At 44.8% G+C, this 24,783-nt stretch overlaps 2 protein-coding genes across 2 annotated transcripts in view; one reads left to right on the top strand and one right to left on the bottom strand.

The window, feature by feature from the left end:
- Positions 1-1,816: 1,816 nt before the first annotated feature.
- Positions 1,817-24,783, bottom strand: part of TKTL1 (transketolase like 1) — a 24,830-nt gene continuing 1,863 nt past the window's right edge. The window contains exons 2-13 of the mRNA XM_006218497.3: positions 23,284-23,401; positions 19,543-19,640; positions 18,134-18,325; positions 17,927-18,054; positions 16,500-16,693; positions 13,452-13,616; positions 10,666-10,822; positions 8,632-8,762; positions 6,705-6,788; positions 4,208-4,304; positions 3,960-4,079; positions 1,817-2,744 (exon numbers count right to left, since the gene is read on the bottom strand). Coding sequence (XP_006218559.1) covers positions 2,572-2,744; positions 3,960-4,079; positions 4,208-4,304; positions 6,705-6,788; positions 8,632-8,762; positions 10,666-10,822; positions 13,452-13,616; positions 16,500-16,693; positions 17,927-18,054; positions 18,134-18,325; positions 19,543-19,640; positions 23,284-23,401 — 1,657 coding nt within the window. The 3' untranslated portion in view covers positions 1,817-2,571. The remainder of the gene's footprint in view (positions 2,745-3,959; positions 4,080-4,207; positions 4,305-6,704; positions 6,789-8,631; positions 8,763-10,665; positions 10,823-13,451; positions 13,617-16,499; positions 16,694-17,926; positions 18,055-18,133; positions 18,326-19,542; positions 19,641-23,283; positions 23,402-24,783) is intronic.
- The window catches only part of TEX28 (testis expressed 28), a 25,427-nt gene continuing 15,226 nt past the window's right edge, over positions 14,583-24,783 (top strand). The window contains exon 1 of the mRNA XM_031671454.2: positions 14,583-14,677. Coding sequence (XP_031527314.2) covers positions 14,601-14,677 — 77 coding nt within the window. The 5' untranslated portion in view covers positions 14,583-14,600. The remainder of the gene's footprint in view (positions 14,678-24,783) is intronic.

Here is a 24,783-nt window from a genome sequence, read left to right as displayed (position 1 = left end):
TGACTTAGTTTCCCTCTACATAAACGAGTAGCCGACATGGATTATAGGCAGGCAGTAGGGGAACCCCAGTTCCTTCATGGGAGGGAATCAGATCAGCAAGGAGACATTCTCAAGGAGCCTTAGGGGCAAGGGTGCTGGGGCCCATGGCTCCGGAACAATTAAACTGAGATCCTTACGTGCCTGATCAGTTCCGAGTGTGATCGTCCCCCATCATCTTGGCTACTCTTCACTCAGGAGCTATAGGAAGGCCAAGCTGGCCACAGGGCCACCCCTATGTCTGCATAATCACGGCTCCTCTCCACCCTATTACTCTGTGGGGGCCCAGGTTCAGGCTTTTGGAATGGCACTTTAATCATAGACCATATTTGTTGCTCCGTTTAGGCTGCCACAGTGCATTCCTGTGCAGTTTCTACTGTGGGTATCAGCAGATGGGCATTTTACGCTTAAATATACAAGCAGGGGTGGTGCTAGTGCACAGCCATACATCCTGGCTTGTCTGTATTCATAATGGCTTTACCTTCAGAGTGCTTTAGAACTTACAGCTCTTTCACGGTCACTGTCTCGTTCAATCATAAAATTGCTTAAGCACACACACACACTCAAAAGGGTAAACAGAATTATCACATGACCCAGCAATTCCACTCCTAGGTTTACATGCACCCAAGAGAAGTGAAAATATAATCTACAAACTTGAATAGGAATGTTCATAGCATTATTCACAATGGACAAAAAGTGAAAACCCAGATGTCTACCAACTGACGAATGGATAAAATGTGGTCTATACATAGGATGGACTATTATGTGGCCATGAGAAAGAATCAAGTTCTGGAACACGCTACAGTGTGGGTGAACCTCAAATGCAATTATGCTAAGAGAAAGCAGCCAGACACAAAAAGGCCACATGCTGTACTATTCCATTCATACAAACTGTCCAGAATATGCAAATCCCTAGAGACAGGAAACACATGAGTGGTCACCAGGGGCTGGGAAGCTGAATGGGATCTTTTTGGGGTGATACAAATGTTCTAAAGTTGGCCATGGTGACAGCTGTAAAACAATTCTTTTGAGTACACGAAAAACCACCAAACTATACACTTCCAATGGGTGTTGTAATGGAGTGTGGGATGGCTAGTTAAGTGAGGTAAAATTTTTTTTGCTTATTTGCATTTTTTTCAATTTTCTACAATGACCCTATATCAACTGCTATTTTTACAAGAAAAATTCAACTGTTTGCTATTTTTAATATTTCTGTATCTTGATATATTTTTGTATTAATTATATTAACTTTATTTTACCAAAAAAATCAAAATCTTAACAAATAAGCACAGAAATAATCATGCTAATTTTACAGGCCAGGAAACCAGCTTAGTGATTTAAAACGGCAGGGACAGAATGAGTAGGTGCCAAGGAGGACTCAGGGCCAGGCTAGTTCTTCTGTCTCTACCACACATTCTAGGAAAAAAAAAAAACCCTTGATGACCAGTTAATGACACAGCAGATATACCTGGTCAATTTTAAAATGGTTTTTAAGCTCAGACTTATCTTTAATTTATCTGGCTGGCATTTTCTTCTTGTATTCCAGCCACACAATTCATGTCCTCAAAGCTGAAATAAGGAGTTGGCTCAGGGAAGCTTTTCAGGCCAACACTGTCCTCTAGTGGTGCATCTCCTGACCGGTACCCTTTCTAGGGTTTGTTGTTGGGGGACACAACTCTCTCTCCTTCTGGTATAGACAGCAGCTCCTTTCTTATTTGGGACTTTATCAAGGAGAAACCAAATCATACATACAAGGCACAAAGGAAACAAATCAGCTAGCTGGTTTTTAATTGCTTTATTATTAACATTAACATTAACAAGTAACCTTAGTAGATGACTATAATTGAGCTAACAGTTTGTGGTTTGGTCCCTGAGCAAATGAGACATTTCTGAGATCTAACAAAAGAGTGCAGTGCAGAGACTAGAACTAGTTGTGTGCTCTCTCCACAGAATAGTCACCACAAGCAGCACAAGACATCCTAACAGCTGGCATTGCTGCTCCACAGCCTCTGCATCGTGGAGAAGAGATGAAGGCAAACACTGGAGGAGGTTCCTGGGCAACTGCAGTCACACAGTACCTGGGACGCTGCAGGTAGGAGGGCAGCGCAGGAACTCATGAGCTGGGACAGCAGTGTGCAGCATGGGGCTATGGCGCTGTAAACCCCGGGCAGCTGCAATCTATGATTCAATTCACGGGTTCTTTTACTTATGAGGAAAATACACATATTGAGGAAACTGCTACCTTATGTAGGTCCCTAGTCCAGTTATCTGTAGTTTCATCAGAAAACTTATTATTAGGTAGTTGTTTTGTTAGCTATTCTGTCATTTAAAACCTTACCTTATAAACCTACTTTAATGATTCACAGGTGAGAGTTACACTTGTATATGCAGTTATGGCTTAACAGGAAAATAGTTAACTTGCTTTGCTTTTAAAAAGAGTAAAGCACAACAGTATAGATTTAAGTAATGGTTTGGCAACAAGCATCAACGTAAGGTAAAGAGGCCAGTCTTTTAAGACCAAGGCCAACAGCTATTTTAATTCATTAACATACATTTCACAGCCACTATGATGTGCCTGGCACTGATTCCAGACATATCCAGCAGCTCACTTGGCTTCCCACTCTGAGGCACTCCTGGTACTGCCAGCTGATGGACCAGGATGTCAGGCTCCATGGAGACAGCTGCAGAGACGGCCTCCCCGATGCCACCTGGAGAAGCAAGGGACATTAGCTCTGTTACCGAAGTGGCTGGTCAGCCTTCAAACCCCATTGTACAGAGGCCTTTGAATTTGTGGTTCTCAGGGAAATGTATTTTTCACTAGCCACTGATTCATGTGAACAGTCATCCCCTGACTGGTCAGAAGAGTTCTCATTCGAAACTGCAGGTCTCCAAATTGTTCCCAGCCCGACCTACAACAGGGGCTCTCTCATCTGGGGCTCCATGGATGCAGGAGTCTGTGGAGCTCAGATTCTCAAAGCTGTCAGGAACCAAAGAATTGTACAGAAGAGAGCTAGTGGCAGGCCCAAGGCTGGCAGCTTGGGAAGGGCTGGCTGGTGAAGTTGGCCTCATGGTGGCGCCCAGGCTGCAGGCTGGTGCGAGTCCCCTATGCTGACATGACATGTTCCCGACTGATCAGGACGGTCCCCGGGCCTGGACCAGTCACACAACAGAGCGCATGCCTGGTCGTGATCGGCCCTCAATGAAACCCGGGGCGCCCAGTCTCTGGGTTCCCTTGGAGGCCAAGGGATGCATCTGCCGCTGCTGGAGAAGGGAGAGTGCTCAGGGGGTCCCTCAACGGAGGGAGACAGGGAGCCAAGGCATGGGGCTCCACCCCAGACCCATGTCCTCTGTCCTCGGGCGTCCTAGCATGTGCTTTTCCTGTGGATCATGGGTGTGCCGCTGGGGCCCTTAACATGCAAACACATGAAGCTCCCCATCCTCTCATCTGCACCACCTGACCGTCCTTGGTCAAACACTGCCCAGCCCCCTCTCCCCGGCCACACATTTTCTGCATTTGCTGTGTTCTCTGCTTGCAAGGCACTATTCCCATTTTTTGGTGAGGGGCAAACTATTAATAATCATTGAAAACTCTAGAGCAACTGTGAAGCTTCTTACAACTCCTCCCCACACCATGCCAAATTAGACACTCCTCTGTGCTGCCGGAGCCACCCGGGGACCAGGCACTGCACACTGTGCTGAGGACACACAAATGAGGATGGGCACAGCCCCAGGCTTGGAGAGCCAGCATAGGTGGGCAACAGACCATACACCCATACGCTTTCAAAGAGCAAGCAATACCGGTTGTTGGGTGACTGGTTGGCTGGAGGCGCTGCCCAGGAGTGTGGCACACCTCTAATGAGGGAAAACGAAAACATATCCCACCAAAGAGGACTTTCAAAATGATTCCCAAGGGCCACACACACCTTCAGGGTAGTGGTCCTCCACTGTGATAATCCGGCCGCCTGTGGCTTTTGCATTGGAGATGATGGTGGCAGCATCCAGGGGTTTAACAGTAAACAGGTCGATGACACGGACAGAAATATCTGGAGAACAGCAATAACAGCATGCCATATGAAGCAGACTTAGAATAAAAAAACCAGATGGAGCACACAGGCAGCCCAAGCTACCTCTCCCCAGCTTGAACTTCAACATTCAGCAACAACCAACTGACCTTGCTCGGAAAGATCATCGGCGGCTGCTAGAGCTTCATGCAAAGTAACACCAGCTCCAATAACTGTGATCTTGTCGTTGGCACTGTGGCGAATGACCTGGTATTACACCCACAACACAAAAATGCTGTGGTTACCACACACAGAGCATATCTCCAAGTAGAGGACACTCTGCTACACTGCTCTTCCACATCCCATTCATTTCACTCCTGAATAATTCACTATAAAAAAGGCTAAATCAGCACACTGACAAAAACATACTCTTTCTTTTAAAAAATTTTATCTATTATTTTGGAAGGGGAGGTCATTCGGACTATTTATTTATTTACTATTAGTTTTTTCTTAATGGAGGTAGTGGGGATTGAACCCAGGACCTCGTGCATGCTAAGTATGTGCTCTACCACTGAGCTATACCCTCTCCCCGCCAGACATACTCATTTTAATAAGCCCACTTCATGTATGTTTAACAAATTCATCTACCTTTCCTTATGATACCAAATTACTAAGTTTTTTTACAATACATATGGCAAAATACCCTTCAGCAAAGAAAGTGGATTTCCAATTGGGATGTGAAAGGCAGAGGGCCAGAAGTAAGTCATACAGCCCACTGGCTCCAGAGCATGGACTCACAACCACCAAAGGGCCTGAAAAGACACTATCTCTGGACTGCCTGGACATCTTCCTGGGGCACACATACAGACTGGACTCTGATGATGAACATGTTAATGGGGACCATTTGGGAGGTGCTCTGTGCCAAGCACCTTGAATGCCCAAGTGCCCTGTAAGGCCCGTGCCTTAGTGGGCCCATTCTGTGGCTGAGGAAAGCAAACCTCAGAGCAGGAGGAACCTGCCCAGGGCAGGGCTGAGACCAGCAGCTGGGTCCATCTGATGTCAAAGCCCATGCTCCCAACCTCTTGCTATTCTATAAATCAACAGGGGTCTCTGGCCTTTTTTCTTAGTTTTGTTTCCTCCAAAGTCACCTAACCAAAGGCATCTGGAATTAGCCTGCATTCCATCCCTCTGTATAGGTTTCCCTGTAGCTTAAGAACCACTGCTGACTACAAATATTCAGAGCTTCTAAACCAAATCCCATTGTCTTGAGAATGCCCTAGCCTCTTCATACATCTATCTATATACATATAGTCATATATGTATTCACATATGCACACATATACACATACCCACCCCTATGTCCCCCTTTGCAACCCCAGCCCTTAAATTATGCATGCCATGCATATTATCACGCACATTTTAACTCACATCACGAAATTTACTTCATTTTGTCAGGACAGGACAAATACCAGGGAGAAAAAAAAGATGAGAGATATGAGAAAGCTCTGCAAACCATCTGACTGTAACCACGACACCCTCCCTGCTGCCCCCAGAGGCAAACATATGTCCTTGAGTTTATATGTGGGAGTCCAGGGAACAACAGACCCTCTAGTTAATTAACACTGAAGCTGAACATCGCAGCATTCCCATTCAGCGGGAGGGACATACCTGCTCTACTGCAGCACTGAAGCCACCCCACACTCATTCATTCATTCTGAGCACCAGCCACTGTGAATTCTGCAGCAGTCTAGCCCTTATCAATCAACTCGCAAGTCATCTGCTGCTCATTCAAGAGCGGCTATCAGTCTTTCACATATTTAAGGAGAGTATTAATGACATTCTAAAAGGCTTATAAGATAAAGGCAGGACATAAAACATTCCTATGCAGTATGACTGCAGTGATGTGAAACATACTTATGTGCCTAGAAAAAGCCAGGGAGAAAAGGGGCCAAAACGTCTATAAGCCCTGCTTTCTAGGTGGGGGCAGAGTCACTTATCTTCTCCACAGATGCTGCTAGTTTTCCACGCACACAGCTCCGATGGGCAGGCACACATGCACAAAGAGGCCAGGTCGCTGCCTGGCCTTGACTCCTCGTCTTGCTGCTCACTAACTGTGAACCCTGAGCAAGCTGCTCATCTTCTCTGATCCTCATCTACAAAACAGGGCTGCTAATAGTCTGTGCTTCTAGAGCTTTCTCAAGAACAAAGGAGACAAGCAGTGCCTCGCGATGCCAGCCTTCATCATGAGGTCTGTGGGCGAAGCCACATCCCATGTACAAAACCAACCTGAGGGTCACACAATGGCCAGAGGCAAGATGGTCATGTTATATTTCTGGCATTGGACCTACAAAACCTGAACCCAAGAGATCTACTATTCATTTGAAGTGGGTTCTACTATTTTGTTTTAACTTGAGGCTGTGATAAGGTACAGCCAAGCAACTCAAGTGCCTTCCAGTTTATTACTTTTCTTTACGAATTCAACAAAGAGAGACTCCTTTCGAAAGGAGAACTGATACTAGCACAATGTTCTCCTTGCTGAGGAAAAGCAGTCAAAGGTCATGATTAAAAAAAAAACTAGAGCAAAGAAAGAATGAAGCCTCAATTGTAGAGGTACCTAGTGCCAGCTTAAACCAATACTACATGAAACTGGAGAATTTAAGGCCTTACCTTGGCTTGTCCAATCGCAAAGCTTTCTTGTGGGGCATAAATAACTGCAGTTTCTGGACGACTGGTCCGAATGTAGCACATCCCCTAGGGCACAAATGAACACCAGAGCCACAGTTTAGAAAATCAAACTAAATTTCCAAACTAATAAACCTTAAAAAAGAGGGGGGAGGAGGACTGAACAGTTCTTTTTACTCAAAACAAAACAGCACATTCTGGAGCGAGGGACAGCCTCTGAAACTACTGGCAAACAGGTCAGGTGTCATCTGATCAGGTTACTACTGAGCTCAGCAAAAGCCTACGAAGGATCCTGGTGGATGCCCTCAGTGATAAGCCTTCCATGCTAACACTCACTGATTCAGAAACACTTTCTCAAATACACACTGATCTGTTGTGTCTCCAAAGAACAAAAACTTGGGGAGGAGCACCGACTCAAGTTGAACAGAAAGCCCAAAACACAATGGTAAACAATTTTACCACTAGCTTATAATGCTTCATCCTTAGAAATAACCAGTAAACAGTGGAATATAAAAATTACTATTTTCCCAATGAGAATAGGTAATTACATTTTAAAATCGCCTTAAACACACAAACAGGAATATAAATGCATATTCAAGTGTCTAGAGTATTTGTTAATTTGTATACATATTTAAAGCATAGATTAGAAACTAATACATTAATTTAGAAGCATTGTTTCCTTTCATTGGTTTACATGTAATGAACCACTTCTATTCAGTATGTTTTTATTGAGGTAAAATTTACCTAAGTGGAGTGTTCCCTGAATTCTGACGAGTCGTATACATCATGTAACCATCTCCTGAGTTCAGACAGCATTTGCACCCACCCAGGAAGTTCCCTCATGCCTCTCTCCAGTCACTCTCCCCACTGGAGAAGCAACCTCTATTCTGATTTCCATTGCCACAATTTTCTTCACCTCTTTTGAACTTTTTACAAATGAAATCCTGCAGCACACAAGACAGCTCTGTATATGCACAGGCAGAAAACAATTTCTAGGATATACTAAGTTAACGAGCAAGTACAGGATAATGCATACAGTGTGCGCCCCACTTAGGTTTAAAAAAAAATCAAAGAAACTCATGTGTCTAACGTGTTGGAAATGCTTAGAGTGGAACTCACATGACCCATCCTAACTGTGCCCATGGTTGCCTATGCAGGGGCATGGGTGGGTGCAGGGCTGGGTGGTGAGTCCAGTGGCCGTTAGATGGAGTGGTTGAAAAGGTAAAGATTCTGTCCCCTAGCCTCCCTGCAGCTGGGTCCTGGATAGGAATTAAGTTGTGTCCAGCGGATGCCCCTGTGTGAGACTTCAGGAGGGGCAAGCAGGGCAGAAGCCATACTCTTGTCCTTCTAAGCTGTTTCTGAGGGTGGGCCAGGGCTGGAGACCCCATGGTTTGTGTACAGTGGAGTCCCACTGGCAACTCTCCAGCTTTCTGGGTATCATGAGGTGGCAGCTGCACTGGGTAAGTCGAAGGCCAGCACCTGACAGCCCACTGCTAGAGCCCACTCCCACGGCCCTGCTGAGGGCTCCCAGTCTCAAAGCCCAGAGCACTTCCTCTCATCTTGAACCAAGCCCCGCCTAACATGGGTTAGTCAGGGGTTCAGGGTCCTTCTGCACTTTTTTTTTTCACAATGTGAACGTGTTCATGTTCTATGTGCTTCATCACCTTTTTGGGGGTAATTTTTTTTAAAGGGAACATTAAGCCTTTATTTCTTTGTTTTACAAATAAAGCTGGCTGTGTTGGAGGGGGTAATGGTTTTATTTTTAAAAGGAATTGTACAACCAAATTTCCAATAACAAATAACTATTACCTTTTTGTGGAGAAGAAATGGGAAAAATCAAACCATCAGTACAGCAAACTTGTGCCAGAGCCCAGAAACATTTTCCGTCTGAACAGTGCCCCCTTACAAATACCTTGGCTTTGGCCGCCAGGAAAACAGCATGCTCCGTTGAGATGGCGTCACTTGGATAGAAAACGGTGCAGTCTGGAATGGCTCGGAACATGGCCAGATCCTCCAGGGCCATCTGAGAGGGGCCATCTTCACCTGGAAGAGCAAAGCCATCGCCCAACAAAAACATGAGCAAGACCCAACTAGAAGCCTGCACTCTGCGGGATAAGCAGGAGCGCTTATTGCCATGGGGGCCCCATGACCACTGCACAGCCCCACAGAACTGCCTCCATCTCCCCCTTGAGACATCATCACAACCTTCAGGGTTAGGCTGTCAATTGACATTTGAGGTCCACACCAGAGGTCACTTCTTGGCCCTGACCCTTGTCACTGTTGCTGCTGTCCAAGGTGACTCGATGCTCTTCTCCCTGAGCACTGGTGGCTGAGTCAGCCTCAGCAGGCCTCTCTGCCCCTGTCCTCTTCCCTTGGGAGGGTCGCCTCAGACTCTGTCTTCCCTTCTCTGCTCTTCTACCTTCTCCATGCAAAGACGGAGGTTTTCAGACTGAAGTGGTCTTACTCATTCCTCATGGCCATCACAGTAGCTGCACGTTATAGAACATAGCTTTGGGGCACCCTTAGGTGCTATTATACCAAAGGGAGCTCTAGTGTGTGTGTGGGAAACAAACTGCGGGACAAGAAAGCCCCATGTACACCAGGGTGGCCCAGCTCTTCCAGCTAGGAAGGGGACCTAGAGCCACTCCTCCATTTAGCTGACTTTAAAACTTACTCTGCACAAAGGCAAAGACTCCAGACACCTGTCTAGGCCCTCTGCCCAGCCCAGCCCTGAAATGCTGTTGGCTCTTCTCTCTTCTCACTTGCTTCCCCCACACCTGGCCCAGCCAGAGACCCCTTAGCCAGTTTAGTTCTCCCAGGAAGTCCCTGAGATGATTCTGGAATGGGCACTTCCAGCCCTCCCCTCCCCTCTAGCATCCGAGCAGTGAATGTGAGCTGTCACCTCTACCTTGATGACCTGCCCCACCACAGGGTCCTCATTTTTATCATTCGCGAACACGACTCCCTGATGTGTCCCAGGCCAGAAACCATTGGGGCCTGGCATTTTGCTTTTCATGCAATTTTGGACTCCTCCATCTCTCAGCAACATTGACTTCTTTTTTCAGGCTCTCTCAGATTCACCCAACTTTCTACCCACTGCCAGCACACACCTCCTCCTCCTTCTGGCTTCCCATTCCCCATCATTTCCATCGGGCCCATCCTGTGGTTATGACCCAAGAGCAGCATCTGCCTCAGCCTCACTCCCATGTGCTGGGCTCCTCAAGGTTTCCCACTCCCTCGGGCCGGGCCACTCAACCCAGGGATGGCTCCACAGCCCGCACTCGTCACTTTGCTGTGCCCATGCTGCTTGTTCCCATTTAGACTAAGGTGACTACACCAAGAGCAGAAAAGAGTTCTGTGACGCTGGGGTGGCCCAAGTCATACCTAGTCTGTGGCTCGACACATTAGACACACTTGGGACAGATAATTATCTCTCAATGACTGAAGAATGGGCACTTTACAGTAATACCAACAGATCAGTTCAAATATGAAAAAGAATGTGTATATATAATGTGTGTGTGTATATATATATAACTGAATCACTTTGCTGTACACCAGGAACTAACACAACATTCTAAATCAACTCTACTTCAATAATAAAAAAAAAAGATCAGTTCAGAAGTTACCCACAGTGTCTGGAACTTGTAAAACAATACAGCTTTTGTTTGTCTGTTTGTTTGTTTTGGTGGGGGGAGGTAATTCAACTTATTTATTTACCTATTTTTTGATGGAGGTACTGGGGATTGAACCCAGGACCTCATGTGTGCTAAGCACGTGTTCTACCACTGAGCTATACCCACCCCCTCAACACAATACAGCAAAAAGGAGGTTACAAACAATCAAACACTGTGGAATCCTAAGTACGTTGGTGATTCAACTACTCACATGCTAATCTTTTTCTGTAAAGCAGAAAAGCGATCAAGATGATGGCATTGAGAACTCATACCTACAGATACCCCACAGTGGGACCCAATGAGGTTGATGTTGCTTTGAGTGATGGCTCCTATCCGGATCTGGTGAAATGCTCGGGTCAGAAAGGCAGCAAAGGTGCTCACAAAAGCAATGGTCCGACCACGAGTGGCGCATCCCAGCGCCACACTCACCTGCACCAGAAAGAAGGTGAATCAGAACACTCCTGGACTCTGTGCCGCTTCCCCTCCCCCAGTGAAGAATATGTGGTTCCCAAGATAACATCTGCATGACCTGGAAAAACCCAAAGTCTCCCATGAACACTGCCAGAAAACAGAGGAACCACAGTGCTGACCCTGCTCCTTCAAATCCAAGATGGGGAAGCTTGGGACACTCCAAGCCACCTGCAGGCCTTGTGTTAGGCCTCCTTCCCATTCTTCTCTCCCCCAACCTTCTGTACCCCTTCTCTCCCTGCCCCTTCACATGCTTCCCCTTGGCACCTCCTGGGGAACAAGAACGTAATGGAACTGTTGACTCCTTACAAATAATTTCCCACAAACAACTTTAAATGAAAGACCACTGTGTGATTTTTGGCCTTTGGAAGGAATTGAAAGAATCAAACGATCATGCCACAACAAAACCCCTTCCATTCCCATCACCTTACTTATGTGAATAAGGGCCCCTAACAGTCACAGCATTAAAACAGGAATAAATTTTGTTCCGAATATTGTCTCATTTGAGCTGTAAGTATATTTAACCATTTTTACACAAGCTAATAATTATAACCATAGCTCAATCCATAAGAAAAAAACATATAATGCTTCAAGGCCTGTGAATATAGGAAAAATTTTTTTTAAAAATCAACATATGTATATATTTTTGTTGCAGAAAACAATAGAATTATCAACAAAAGGCTTTCATGCAAAAATATACATCGGGAAAATAGAATGGAAGTAAGAATTCAAGTAGAAAAAGATTTAATTTCTGACAAAGAGAGCCTTCAAGTAATTGGATGATCTGAGCACTAACGTGTCACAAATTTCAATATATGGGAAGTTATATCCTTTGCATCTACTTAAATCTGTGATGAATGATTTAGATGTTAACTTAAAACCAGGCAGAAGGGTATCTAATTGAGAAAAACACACAGAGCAGTTTGGAGAGCAAACACGTTTGAAGACAACTGATCTGTCCTCTGACCTACCTGGCACCCCCACACCCAGTCTAACAGGTACCCTGACTTTCCAGGGCCCAGACAGCACTCCTGTGTCCCCAAAGTCCATTCCTCTCCATCTTGTCCTTCTCAGAAAGCAACACCACTCCACACCCAGATGCTCTGACCTGCACCCAGTGCCAGCCTTGGTTCCTGCCCTGACACCTACCCCATGGCATCCTGCTGGCTCTCCTGCCAAGAAAGATTCTGGATGAGTCCACTTCTCTTCAATCTCACAGCTACTGTCCTGGCCCAAGTCACCATCTCCTGTCACTCCCCTTCTTCCGTCAACAAGCTCTTCTCCACACTGGGGAGTCTTGCGCCTTTCCTGCTGCTCCCTAAGCACCTCACACTTGGGCATACCACAGAGCCAGCGGGGCCCCTGCTGGGGATGCCGTTCCCCCAGATCTACACATGACTGACCCCTTGTCATTTAAGTCTCAGCTTATATGTCACCTCTTCTGAGAGCTCATCCCTGATCAGCCCTAGTCATGCTCATACCGTAACCACCAGACTGACCACAGCACTGGATACTCCCTGCTTGCTGGCTGCTTCTTCACTAGTTTTCTTCCAGCTTCCAACACTCACAGGGCCAGGGATGCACTCTGAACACGAGTGGCTGGCAGGGGGCAGAGATGTGGCAAGCTGGCTGTGGACGTCCACATAAACGGGGCCCCCTGCTTGGCTCCAGTCAACTATTGGCAAGGGAATGCCATCCCACTGTTTCCAGATCTTCCCAGTTTTCAAGAGGTTTGGATTTTGGATTCCATATAAAATCTGGATTCCATATAAAATCTCCTGACTTTTGAAAGTTGACAACTAATTTAAAAAACTAAATACTACTTGTTCCAAATAAAGTATCTTTGGTAGTCACATGAGATCTGCTGGCCCACAGGTTTCTGGCTGGTGCTGCTTCTGGCCTCTACTATGTGAAGACAGATGTGCACTGTCCCCTGCAGTGGCCCAGAGCTTTAGAAGTCAGGGTGTTTACTTGCATGAACTCCTTTCTCTCTTGAGACAGGGGATGAGTGGGGATGTGTGCATGCATAACAGACTCCCTGCATTAATATCAATCTAGGAAGAGACAGAAGCACAGATAAGCAGAACAGCTTTACCTAAGGCTACAGCTCTACTGGCATTCTTGAGGCTGCAATTAGGGCAACATTTGACTATCTTGGCTATCTCAGGCCCCATGCTACAAGGGGGAGAGAGAAACCACAGTCCCTTGTAGCTCTCAACCTACTAGCCTCTGGGATGTTATAGGATTATCTGGTTGTGGACTGGGCAGGGCAGGAGTGGAGCTACCCAGAGCTAGTAGGGAGCTTGGGATGCGTCAGGCCTGGAGCCCTGAGGTCAGATGGCTGCAGCCCTCAGCCTATCTGGAGAGAGTGCCAGGCAGTCTACCATGCCCTTCCCAGCAGTCCTGGTAGCCACCCCTCAGACTCTGCCTGGCTACTACTTTCTGCTTGTTTCCCAAGAGACTTTTTTCTCCAGTTCCTTTGCTTTCATAAATGGAAAGAAAAAATGTAACATGGGGCAGACCTTCTGTGTCTGGTGGGCCACCATTAGTCAGTGAGAAGACTCAAGAGGGATGCCCCCAGCACACGTACCATGTTTTGCTCAGCAATAAAACACTCGATGAAACGCTCAGGATGTTCCTTTCTGAATATCTCAGAGAAAGTGGAATTCTTGGTGTCACCATCCAGCACAATGACTCTATCATTTGCATGGCCCAGCTTAGCCAAAGCCAAACCACATGCTTTCCGAGTAGCCATCTGGAAATCAAACAGTAGAGTTTCTGAGAATGGATTTAGAGGGAAGGTGAAATTTTGGAGAATTATAAATTATCAACTATTTGAGTGAAGAAAGCAAATTTGTGATTCACCAATATCTCCTTTAGGTTCATAAAAAAAGACTGCTAGTCAATCTTAAACACATACTTGGCTTACTGGGGTATTAATTTCTCCAAAATAAACTTACTCCTCTGTCTCATTCCTGTGGTGGATTAAAAATTTAAATTTCCCCAAATGCAAATGCGTCTGTGACTTTTTAATTAAAAAACTGATCATACGCACTGCAAATATTAAAATGTAGAACTTTAGAATCATGATACAAATAATAAAACAAGATTTGGCATTTACTCAAAATGTTAAACAGAATTACCATATGACCCAGCAATTCTACTCCTAGGTATATACTCAAGAGAAAAATACATCTATAAAAAAGTTATATACAAATGTTCACTGCATTGACAACAGCCAAAAAGTAGAAACAACCCAAATGCCCCTCAACAGATGAATGGATAAATAAAATGTGGTATTATCCATAAACAACATGGATGAACCTCGAGAACATCAAGCTAAGTAAAATAAGCCATACACAAAAGTTTGCATATTATATGATCCCATTTATATGAAATGTCCACAATGGGCAAATCCAGAGACAGAAAGTAGACCAGCAGTTACTAGGTGCTGGCTGGGGATGTAGCATAACTGCTAATGGGCAGAAGGTTTCTCTTTGGGGTGATGGAAATGTTACAAGATTGAGTGTGGTGACGGTTGTGCAATTCTGTGAATATGCTCAAAACCATTGAACTGTACACTTCAAATGATAGATTATATAGGGAATTATATCTCATTAAAGCTGTTGTGAAAAAAACAAGGTTTACCTTTTCATTTATTTGTTTTAATTCATCTAAACACTCTTAAACATATTTTTTAAAACAGGCAATTCATGTAGACAAATACAAAAGTCAAGTTATGAAAGGCTATCGAGTGAAGAGGCCGTCTTCCTCCTGCTCTCCTGCCTCCCAGCCGCCCAGTTCCTCTCCCCAGAGGTGAGTCAACAGCAGGTTTGTGTAGCAACCTTTCAGGAACGGCCTGCTCACAAACACCTGGCGAACACCTCATAGGTATGACGCAGGTAGGCTTCTTTTGGGGCTAGAGTTTCAGAAGCATCTTAATACAATCTTATATATTTAAGTTTATTTTTAGTTATTTTAGTTTTAATTGCCATTATAAAACGGACAATCTCTCCATCTTATTAATATTAGAAAAGAATTAACCCTTATATATTAGCTTTGCTACAAGCTCTCTGGACTCCCTTTCTATTTTCAGTTGATTCTCTTGGGTTTTCCAGACATACAACTCTATCACCTGCAGATGACAACAGGCCTACCCTTGCCTTGGCAGGACTGAGACTTTTGTTGTTAATGACCATAATTTTCCCCCCTTCTAATATTGATGAATGATCTGCATTACAAATTTGTATTTCACTGATTCATATACTGCTTTTAATGTACTAACGGAGTTAAGACTGGTGAATGTTTTATTTACAATTTTACATTAATATTCATAGCTGAGGCTGGTCTCTAGTTTTTTCCTTTGAGCTAGCTTGATAACATTTTGGCTTCATAAATGGCTTTCTCCATATTCAGGAAGGTTTGAAACAGCCTAGGAGTTACCTATTGCCAAAAATAAGTCACTCTTGTAACTTGGTGAATCTGGCATTTTGGAGGTATAACTCTTGGAGTTTTCTCAAATTTTTCTATGGCTGTTGATCTACTTAAGTGTTTTGTGTCTTTTTCAGTCAATTTTGGTATTTTATGTATTCCTTAAAAAAGTCCTTTTTTTAAACAAATTTTCATACCAATTAGCATAGTTTTCTCATCCCAGAACCTCGTGCATGCTAGGCACACACTCTATCACTGAGCTATATCCTCCCCTCAGATTTGTGTACTAATGTGACTTCATGTTAATTCATTAACTTTTTATGAACTAGCATGTTTCCTTAATTAATTTTTCCTAATCATAAAACATATAACTTACTTGCACAGGTATTTCTGTGGGATAAATTCTTGTGAGTGCACTGCTAGCTTGAAGGGTGTGAACAATTAAAATGTTAACACATATTGCCCAAGAACTCTTAGCTAATATGTGCTTTTTCCTTATTAATACCTTTCTTCTGCTTTTTAGCATATCTTTTAAGTTCTCGAGTAGTCAATTAACTTTTTAACCCATATTATCAGGCTAAGAAAACATAAACATAAGCAACACTCAAAATGTCCCCAAATAAACAAGGAAAACAAAGAAGGGTCAGAAAAATATTTCCTTCTTCCCAGGCTTGCCACCTTGTTTCCTTATGTTGTGAAGACCCTGCCTATTTTGCATCTGTTGTAACATACCAGAAGGCAGGGTACAAAAATGATTGACAAAAAACAAAAAGGCTTTATGTTCAGGGTTTTGTGCCTGATTTGTTTCCTTTTTGAAGAATTGGTCTTTGATGAATTGGTGTGCTTCCTTGTGTAATCCAGGGAGTAAGTCCAAAAGATTAGTCCAGCCACGCCCCCATCCTTAAAATAGGCACAGAATCATGGCAGTTTCATGAACAGTGGACTGTCAGACCACAAATCGAACTGAGGAAGCAAGCAAAAGCTACACAGCACTGGATGCTAATAAGTAGTGACTGATAAGAAAATTCAGACCTGAGTCAAGTCTGAAATCAAAGAATATCAGAAATAGCAAAAGAGAAGGCAAATCCATCTTTATCGCTTATAACCTTAAATGTCACAACATCCAGTAATTGGTTCATTTGTGGAGATTGGAGTAAACAGAGTCCTCTGTATTCAGAAAAAGCAGAGAAAATAGCAGTTTGCCTACCTTGTCACCAATGTTGTAAGCAGGTGGAGAGGTCATTTCTATATCTGTGATGTTAATTTGAGGCGAGTCTTCAATAGGGGGCTTTGGTTCAAGATTCCTATTGGTCTGTATCTGGCTCTCAATTAGTTTGATAATTGCATCTGCTCTTTCTTTTGGCATTGGCTTTCCATGCCAATTTTCTGCATCCTCAACGCCTGTAACCAAATGAGTAAGACACTCATTCCATGAGTATTTAATGAGCACCTGTTAGGTCATCTGAAAGACATCCTGATGGAAAAGATGTCAGTCAAGGAGTCAAAACCTAGCACAGGGAGCCTGAGATAGCACTGCAGGCCCAGGAGACAGCCTGGACAAAGGCTAGAGGCCCTTGAGGGGGGCCAATGGCCCATATGCTGGTTAATGGAGGGGAAAGGGAGGGAGATGAGGCTACAGAGACAGGCAGAGCAGACCATGGAGGATCCTGTGGGTATAATGAGTTTGAGTTTTGTCCAAAACAAGATGGGAAACCACAGAAGGGTTTAGAAGTTGGGGAGGTGACTGATGAGATCCAGGCTGTAGAAAGATCAACATGGCAGTCATGTGGAGGCTGGTTTGGGGAGACTGCAGTTAGGGAGGGAGAGATGACAGGGCTTGGGCAAGAGATGGAGAGGAGTGAACAGACCTGAGCTATACTTTAGGGGACAGAATCAAGTAGAATTGATGGCTCACTGGGTATGTGTGTAGGGGGCATATAACGGAGAGATGGGGTCAAGGACACTACCCAGGTTTCTGCCAGGAGCAAATTGGTCAAGATGCCATTTACTGAACTGGGGGTACCAGAGTAAGACCATATCCTGGGGAGGATCATAGAATAGTTTTATTCTAAAATGTCAACATTAAAACACACCAGGAATCACACCCATTCCAACTATTTACACTTGAAATGAAGACTTCAGGTGTCAGCTTTGAAATCTGCAAGAAGTTAACACTTTCAAAAACCCCTCCTTCCCCAACCCTCAGTTCCACAGCTACCTTTCCCAGAGGCACCACTTTACTAATTGCCTGTGTGTTCTCCCAGATAGTGTGGGCACAAGCAAGCATGTGCGCACGCATACACTTATTTACACATCTGCTTGTGCATACAGCAGCACCCTTTCTCACTCTGCATTCCTATGGAGATTGCTCCCTGCCAGTCCTCTAACTGATGGGCTATCCTCCTAGCCAGTCCCTCATGCTCACCTGCTGGGGGTCTGGGCTTCCCCTCTGACCCTAACCAGACCTGCTAACTTTAAGTATCAAGGAGAGCAAGAGCGTCCAGCACATAATACAGGCATAATCATCATGCACTAAGTCAGGTGTCTACCCACCTAGCCTAAGTCTCCTTCCACCTCATCTGCTGTGCACAGATGTTTTTGACACCCCCAAGCAGAAAAGAAACACTTGCTCACTTGGAATGCCCCGGCCCTTGAAGGTCTTGGCAACTATAGCAGTGGGCTTGTTCTTCATTTGAGTTGCCTGCCAGAACACCTGACACAGTGCCTCCACATCACGGCCATCCACCACGAAAGTATTCCACCTGTCAACCGAGGAGCAGGCCAGGTTACAAGATGAAGGGGGGATGGGGCAGAAAGAAGGCGACACAAAACAGGAGTTACCCAAAGGCTTCGCAGCGATTCTGATAGACGTCTATGCAGTGCTCAAGGGGCAAGCCGCCACTGTGGCCCAGGCGATTCACGTCGAAGATGGCGACGAGGTTGTCCAGACTGTAGTGGGAAGCAAAGGCCAAGGCCTCCCAGACGGAGCCTTCTGAGGACTCACCATCTCTCATGAGGCAGAACACGCGGTAGCTGGGGCAAGCAAAGAGAGGTTAGGACCCTGCTTGGGGCCCCTCTGGGCCACTTGAGCAAATATATTTCATGGAGAGAAACAAAGAAAGAAACCGAAGCAGGCACTGCAGATCATCGCAGGTGATCCTAAGATTATTTTCCCTATCCACGCTATCCAAACTCAACAGCTGAGGAAATGCAGCTTTAAAACCTTTGGCCTCATGAGATGGGCTGCACCCTTGGCTAGTTTTCTCATTCCAGCTGTAAAAGCTATTTCTAGGTTCTTCTGCCACTTCTCTGGGCTCAAAAACAGGGGATGGGGAGAAAGCAGCTCTCTTAAACACCCAAACGTTAACATTCTTGGTTAAGCTCCATTTTAAGCACTGCTCACTTCTATTTCTGATCTTACAAATTTATTTACAATAATCATAACAATCAAAACATTCTACCTCAGGAGCATATGTTCTGTTGTAAATATTAAACTCCTCCGCAGCAGAAATGTGAAACTTTTATACCAATAAAACACAACCCAGACCCCACAAAAATGCTATATATGAAGTTTAAAAAAAGGTGATTAACCACAGGATAGGTACTAACAGAAGCAATAATGAGAGATGGAAAATGGGAAATGGAGCAGGGCAGCTGCCCAAGCAGTGGAGGAAGCACAACGAAGTGCCTCCATAGGGGCCACCTGGGCTGGAACCTGGGACTGAGGGGCTCCAGACTCAGGCACACTGGGGGAATCGTGGGAGTAGAACATGCATCCCATCGTGGCCAACCCCGAGTCCCCCAAGGAGCCCCCGACCTTACTCCTACATCAGCAGCACCTGGGCACATGGCCCTGTAAGAAAGGTACTGATCTGTCTTCAAAAAGGTGAAACCACTCTAAAAAAGAGAACTTTGATTATTAATATGTAAGGTCCCCAATGGAAAGGCAAACACACCATCTGTTCACTCTATAGTGAAGCTCACTGAGAGAAAGGAAACAGGAAAATGTCTCTCCTAGAAAAGACCGGAGTCCTAATAAACCAGCTTCTAAACTGCAGGCAGCACTTAGAACCCAACCAGAGATGCTAGCTCAGTTTCCAGAAACATGATTTCTTTACTGCTTGAACATTGGGTAACCTGAACTTTTAAAAAAAATCACTGTCTTCCCAAACTAATAAGCAATAAATAAAGCCAAAATGCCTGGGTGGTGGGATGGGGATAGTTAAGTGGTTTTTGGGTAAGTGCCTTACCTCGCCTTGTCAAAGTACTTGCCAGTATATGCCATTCCACATGCGGCTCCCAGTCCTTGCCCAAGCCATCCGGTTGCCACATCAACAAATGACAGTCTCTGTAGAAGAAGGGACCAAATGAACCTAGGTGCACCTGCAGGACACGAGTTACAGGCCGACTCCCTAGTATCAGGCACCAAGCACAGGTTGCTCTTCAGAGCTGCCCCTCCCACACTGCAGGGTGAATTCCTCTTCACCACACCCACATGCGCCCCAAGTCTGAGATCATCATCACAAAGACAGGGGAGCCATAGGTAATCAATGCAGTTGGTGAGGGCAGCTGGAGCTTTGAGAACACATAGAGGAGGGAAGCTCTCCTAAACAGAGCCCAAAAGCAAAGCAGAAAAAAACATTAAGTATGAGCCTTGCCATCTTCACAAGGCCTTTTATCCAGCTACATACAAACCAGATGTTCAATGTTTTTGGAGAATATGGGCTCTTAAACAGAAACTAGAAACACTAAAGAAGATTTCAATTTCCCTGGTTTGTAAAACTCAAGTCAACTGAGATTTTAGAAGTAGTTACCTAGAAGTGACAATGCTAGAAATGACTCTCTTTCCATTACCACACCACTTCTCCCCTGTAACCTATTTGTATGCACAAGCTATCACTGTCCCATGGAGAGAGTGTGGCCTTCTGAAGGCCACAAGGAGATGCCAAAGGTCTGCTGCACTAAGGCTCCATTCCCAAGCTTCCAAAAACATCTCAAACTTGATCAGTGCTTCTGCTGCCACTGTCTCAGCCTGGCTGCAAACATCTCTCGCCTGTCATTGCACTGCCCTTCCTGCTTCCCTCTGTAGTCATTCTTGACACAGCCAGCAGGTGGAGCATGTTAAAACCTAAGCCCGCTCCTCAATCACTGTGGAGAACTGTCCAAGGTCTTGCATCTAATGCCAAGTAGAGCTCAAATTCTTGCAGTGACCTGCCCATTCCAGGCTCCTATCACCTCTTACTCGCTCCTCCACTGCGCTGGGTGCCCTGGCCTCCTTGTTGCCCTTTGAATGCACTGGGCCTGCCTCAGGACTTTAAATTAACACATGTAGCTTCCTCTCCCCCAAGTGCTCAGTGCTTGTGCCTAAATAGGGGCACAGCTCACCCCCTACCTTACTCCTTCCAAGTCTCTGCTGAAACGTCAACATCAAGGCTTTCCTGGACCATATCTTTCAACTAGTACCCCTACCCCTCCACTTCCCTTGGATCTAAGATGCTCAGCCCCATCTGACACACTAGCTATTTCTGAGTTTGTTTCTTAGCCCCCTTCTCCATTCAAGCAGAAATCAGTATGCTGTCACTACCACGGATGGGTGAATGGTACTTGTTGGCCTCGGATCCCTCTCCTACTTGCTCCAACCTACTGCTCTGCTCCTCCTGGGGCTCCTGATCTTCCAGAACTTTCTCCACTTGCTCTGTGCCCTCACAGACTCCTTCTGTTTTGCATCTCTAGCCCCACAGAGCTTTCCCACCGAAGTCTCTCCTGACAACAGCTCTAGCTTGGTCTTCCTCCCTGCAGCTCCTACTTTACTCCCGTAACAAGCTCTGGCTCCCAGTTGCCTTGTGTGGTCTTGGACTGGGCCTGGGCTCTACAATCAGACAAATTCCACGTCCCCTCAGCTTTAAAGCAGGGGACGGATGAGTAATCCTACCTCCTCAAGGCTTCACTTTATGGGTATGATGATGATGAAATCTCCCCTCAGGCAGCAAGAGGCTGCAGGATTGACTGAGAAGATTGGTGGGGTGTCAGCACAGTGTCTGACATGGTGGAAGCACCCCACGTGGGTTCTCTTCTCTTCCCCAAGAACCCTTATGCTGTGGGGGAGACACTCACAACTGAGGGGGCGTGAGGCCAAGAATAAAGATGCATACAGGATGCCAAAAGCACCCAGAAAAGAAAGACATCTCTTCCAGATGGTATTTCTCATCTTTGTTCTGACACAAAGTGCTCTTAAAGAACAAGTGTACAGAAAGGCTTTTTGGTTACTTCCCAGGCCTGCTTAGTGAGAGAAAACAAAAGAGCTAATAAAACAAAAATAAAGGCCTGGGTGGTGGTTGGAGGGGCCAAAAGCACCATGATGGCTCTAAGAAAACCCAAGCATCTCAGTCAGCAACACCACTAGGCCTCAGCAGTTGGTCTCCTAATGTAGTTGTCTGCACTAGACACTTACGCCCAGGGGCACAAGAGCACCGATTAGGAAGACCCTGGCTCCTCTGCCTCTAGTGAGTCCATTTACTCCATCCCTAACCAGAGCGAAGACAGACTGTGCTCCTGTGTGTTTTCTCTTTCCTTTCAATTTTATCTGCTGCTTAAATCTGATGAGCACACAAATGGTAGCAGCCCAATAGTGCCCAGCCTGCTACTGCAGGCCAGAAAGTGTCTTTAACCCTCTAAGGCCGATGATTCCAATTCTATGATAGGCATCTTCCCTTTTTTAAACTAGAGATCTAAACACTCATACTGTGTTTGCACACCCACACTTACTCTGTTTTCACTACAAAGGAAATTCAAGTTTACAGAAAAGCTATAAAAGTGGTACAATGAAGGTCCATATACTCTTTACCTAGATTCATCAACTATTACTAACGTTTCATCTCTCTTCCCCCCACACACGTGTTTTATTTATCCTTTGCCAAACCTCATCTGATATTATGCTTTAGACACCAAGACAAGGGTCAGAGCTATGGCTCCAGGTATTTCAGCCATGCCCATACTCTGACTTTGACTTTAAACTACTTCCTGCTGCCCGGATCTGGGGTTTCTATTTGTACATGGTGTTCTACCAGTAAAGTTTTAAATGTTTTGCTCAAAACACAGTGAATTTTCAGATAGCATCAAAAAAGCTACATGTTCTTCTAGATCGACCTTACTTTCAACATTCTTTCTCTTTCCTGTCCCCCAATGTCATGAGATACCCCGGTACTATACCTAATCTAATGAGAAAGTCCCTACTGGTGTCAGGTTAGATCTGCTGAGAAACGGAAGAGAAAGCTGACAGGGGTAGGATGTCCCTCTAAAGCAAGCTCAATGTTCCTCGAGCTTGGCCAGCTGGATTCGCTAATGTTGTCCTCCTCTACCTAGGTGGCTGAGGGTGGGGGAAGCATGGCCCTGCCAAGGGGGGCTTTAGTGCTAGGTGGGGTAAGGTGGGGCAGCACCAAAGGAAAAGAAGGGCTGCCAGTAGCCACAAGTCACCCTTCCCACCACTAGATCCTCACCTTTCAGATCTTTAGGAGGTGCCAAAGTCTGAATGTTTGTGTCCCCCCAAAATCCATTATGTTGAAAACCTAACGCCTAAGGTGATGATACTAGGGAGTGAGATCTCTGGGTGGTGATTAGGTCACTAGAGTGGAACCCTCAAGAGTGAGGTTAGTGCCTTTATAAAAGAGAAACCATTTCTCCTTCTGCCACATGAGAATACAGTGAGAAGTGTGCAAGCAGAAAGAGGGCTCTCACCAGAACACGAACATACTGGTGCTTTGATCTTAGACTTCTAGCCTCCAGAACTGTGAGAAATAAATTTCTCTTATAAGCCACCTAGTGTGTGGTATTTTATTCTATCAGCCTTAACAGATAAAGACATGAGACAAAGAAGGAACAACCAAAAGGATAAACAGACTCCTTTTCAGGCCCTGTTGCGCCACATGTTGGCTTTTAAAATGAGTTAAAGGAGCGAGTGCCTGAGCAGGGCATGGGCTCCCATGCCAGCCTACCTTGGAGAGAATCAATCGGTCATTGTCTGGGTTCTCCGGATCCATCTGTTTATATCTCATGATGTGGAAGAACAGCACAGACATGATCTCAGCAGCACTGCTGCACGATGTGGGGTGGCTGAAAGACAGACACAGCACAGGTCATTTCTCACAGGCAAATGACTCACTAGGAACACAGCACATGGGGAGGCCTTTCAGCATATGGTCTCCTCAAACTGGAAGCAGCAATTATTCTCCCAGCCCTGGAAGAATCCAGCCAAGGGAAAGGGGTACTGGGCCACTGCTCCCCAAGCTCACAGCCTTTAAGAATGCTTTAATTCAGTACACTCACAACTTCTCTTCCTGCAGAGAGCAAGACCTCACAGATTAGCCCTTTTCTATCAACGGAGCACTAGGGTACTTGGGGAAGTTCCCCTGGTGACTCCATAAGCATTTCGGTGTTCTTTCACTTGTTTGAATTCATCTGTGATATCATTAATCAGAAAATCCACAAAGCAGAAATAAACCCATGTAAGTATAGTAAACTAATATTTGATGAGGGAGCCGAGAATCCTCAATGCAGAAAAAAGTCTCTTCAACAAGTGGTACAGGAAAAACTGGATAGTCACATATTTAAAAATGACACTGGACCCCTATCTTACACCACTCAGAAATTAACTTGAAATGGACTCAGACTCAAATGTAAGAGCAGAAACCATAAAATCCCTAGAAGAAAAACACAGACACTAAAAGCTTCTCAATACAGGTCTTAGCAATGATTTTTTGAATCTCACACTAAAAACAAAAGCAAAAAAAGCAACAAAAAAACCCCCAAACAAACAATAAACAAGTGGGACTGCATCAAACTCTTTATGGCAAAGGAAACCATCAACAAAATGAAAAGGCAACCTACTGAATGGCAGAAAGTATTTGCAAATCACACATCTGATAAGATGTTAATATCCAAAATATATGATGACTCAGCCATAAAAAAGAATGAAATAATGCCATTTGCAGCAATAAAGATGGACCTAAAGATTATCATATTAAGTGAAGTAAGTCAGACAGAGAAAGAAAAATACCATATACCACTCATATGTGGAATCTTAAAAAAAAAAAGGCAAACGAACTTATTTACAAAACAGAAACAGACTCACAAAGAAAACAAACTTATGGTTACCAGAGGGGAAAGAGGGTAGAAGGGATAAATTGGGAGTTTGAGATTTGCAGATACTAACTATTATACATAAAATAGACAAACAAGTTTATACTGTATAGTGTGGGAACTAAATTCAGTATCTTTAATCTATAATGAAAAATATGAAAATGAATTATATGTATGTACATGTTATGACTGAACTATTATGCTGTACCCAGAAATTAACACAACATTGTAAATTGACTATAATTCAATTAAAAAAAGAGTACAAACAAAAAACCCAAAAAAACCCCCAAAACCTCTTGTCTTTGCAAGTATCCCGTAAGTTGACGATTTGTTTAAAAGCTGTTAGAGATCCCTTA

The sequence above is a fragment of the Vicugna pacos genome, chromosome X (assembly GCF_048564905.1).
Source record: "Vicugna pacos chromosome X, VicPac4, whole genome shotgun sequence".
Classification (NCBI taxonomy): Eukaryota; Metazoa; Chordata; class Mammalia; order Artiodactyla; family Camelidae; genus Vicugna; species Vicugna pacos.
This window is presented reverse-complemented; position numbering and strand designations above follow the sequence as displayed.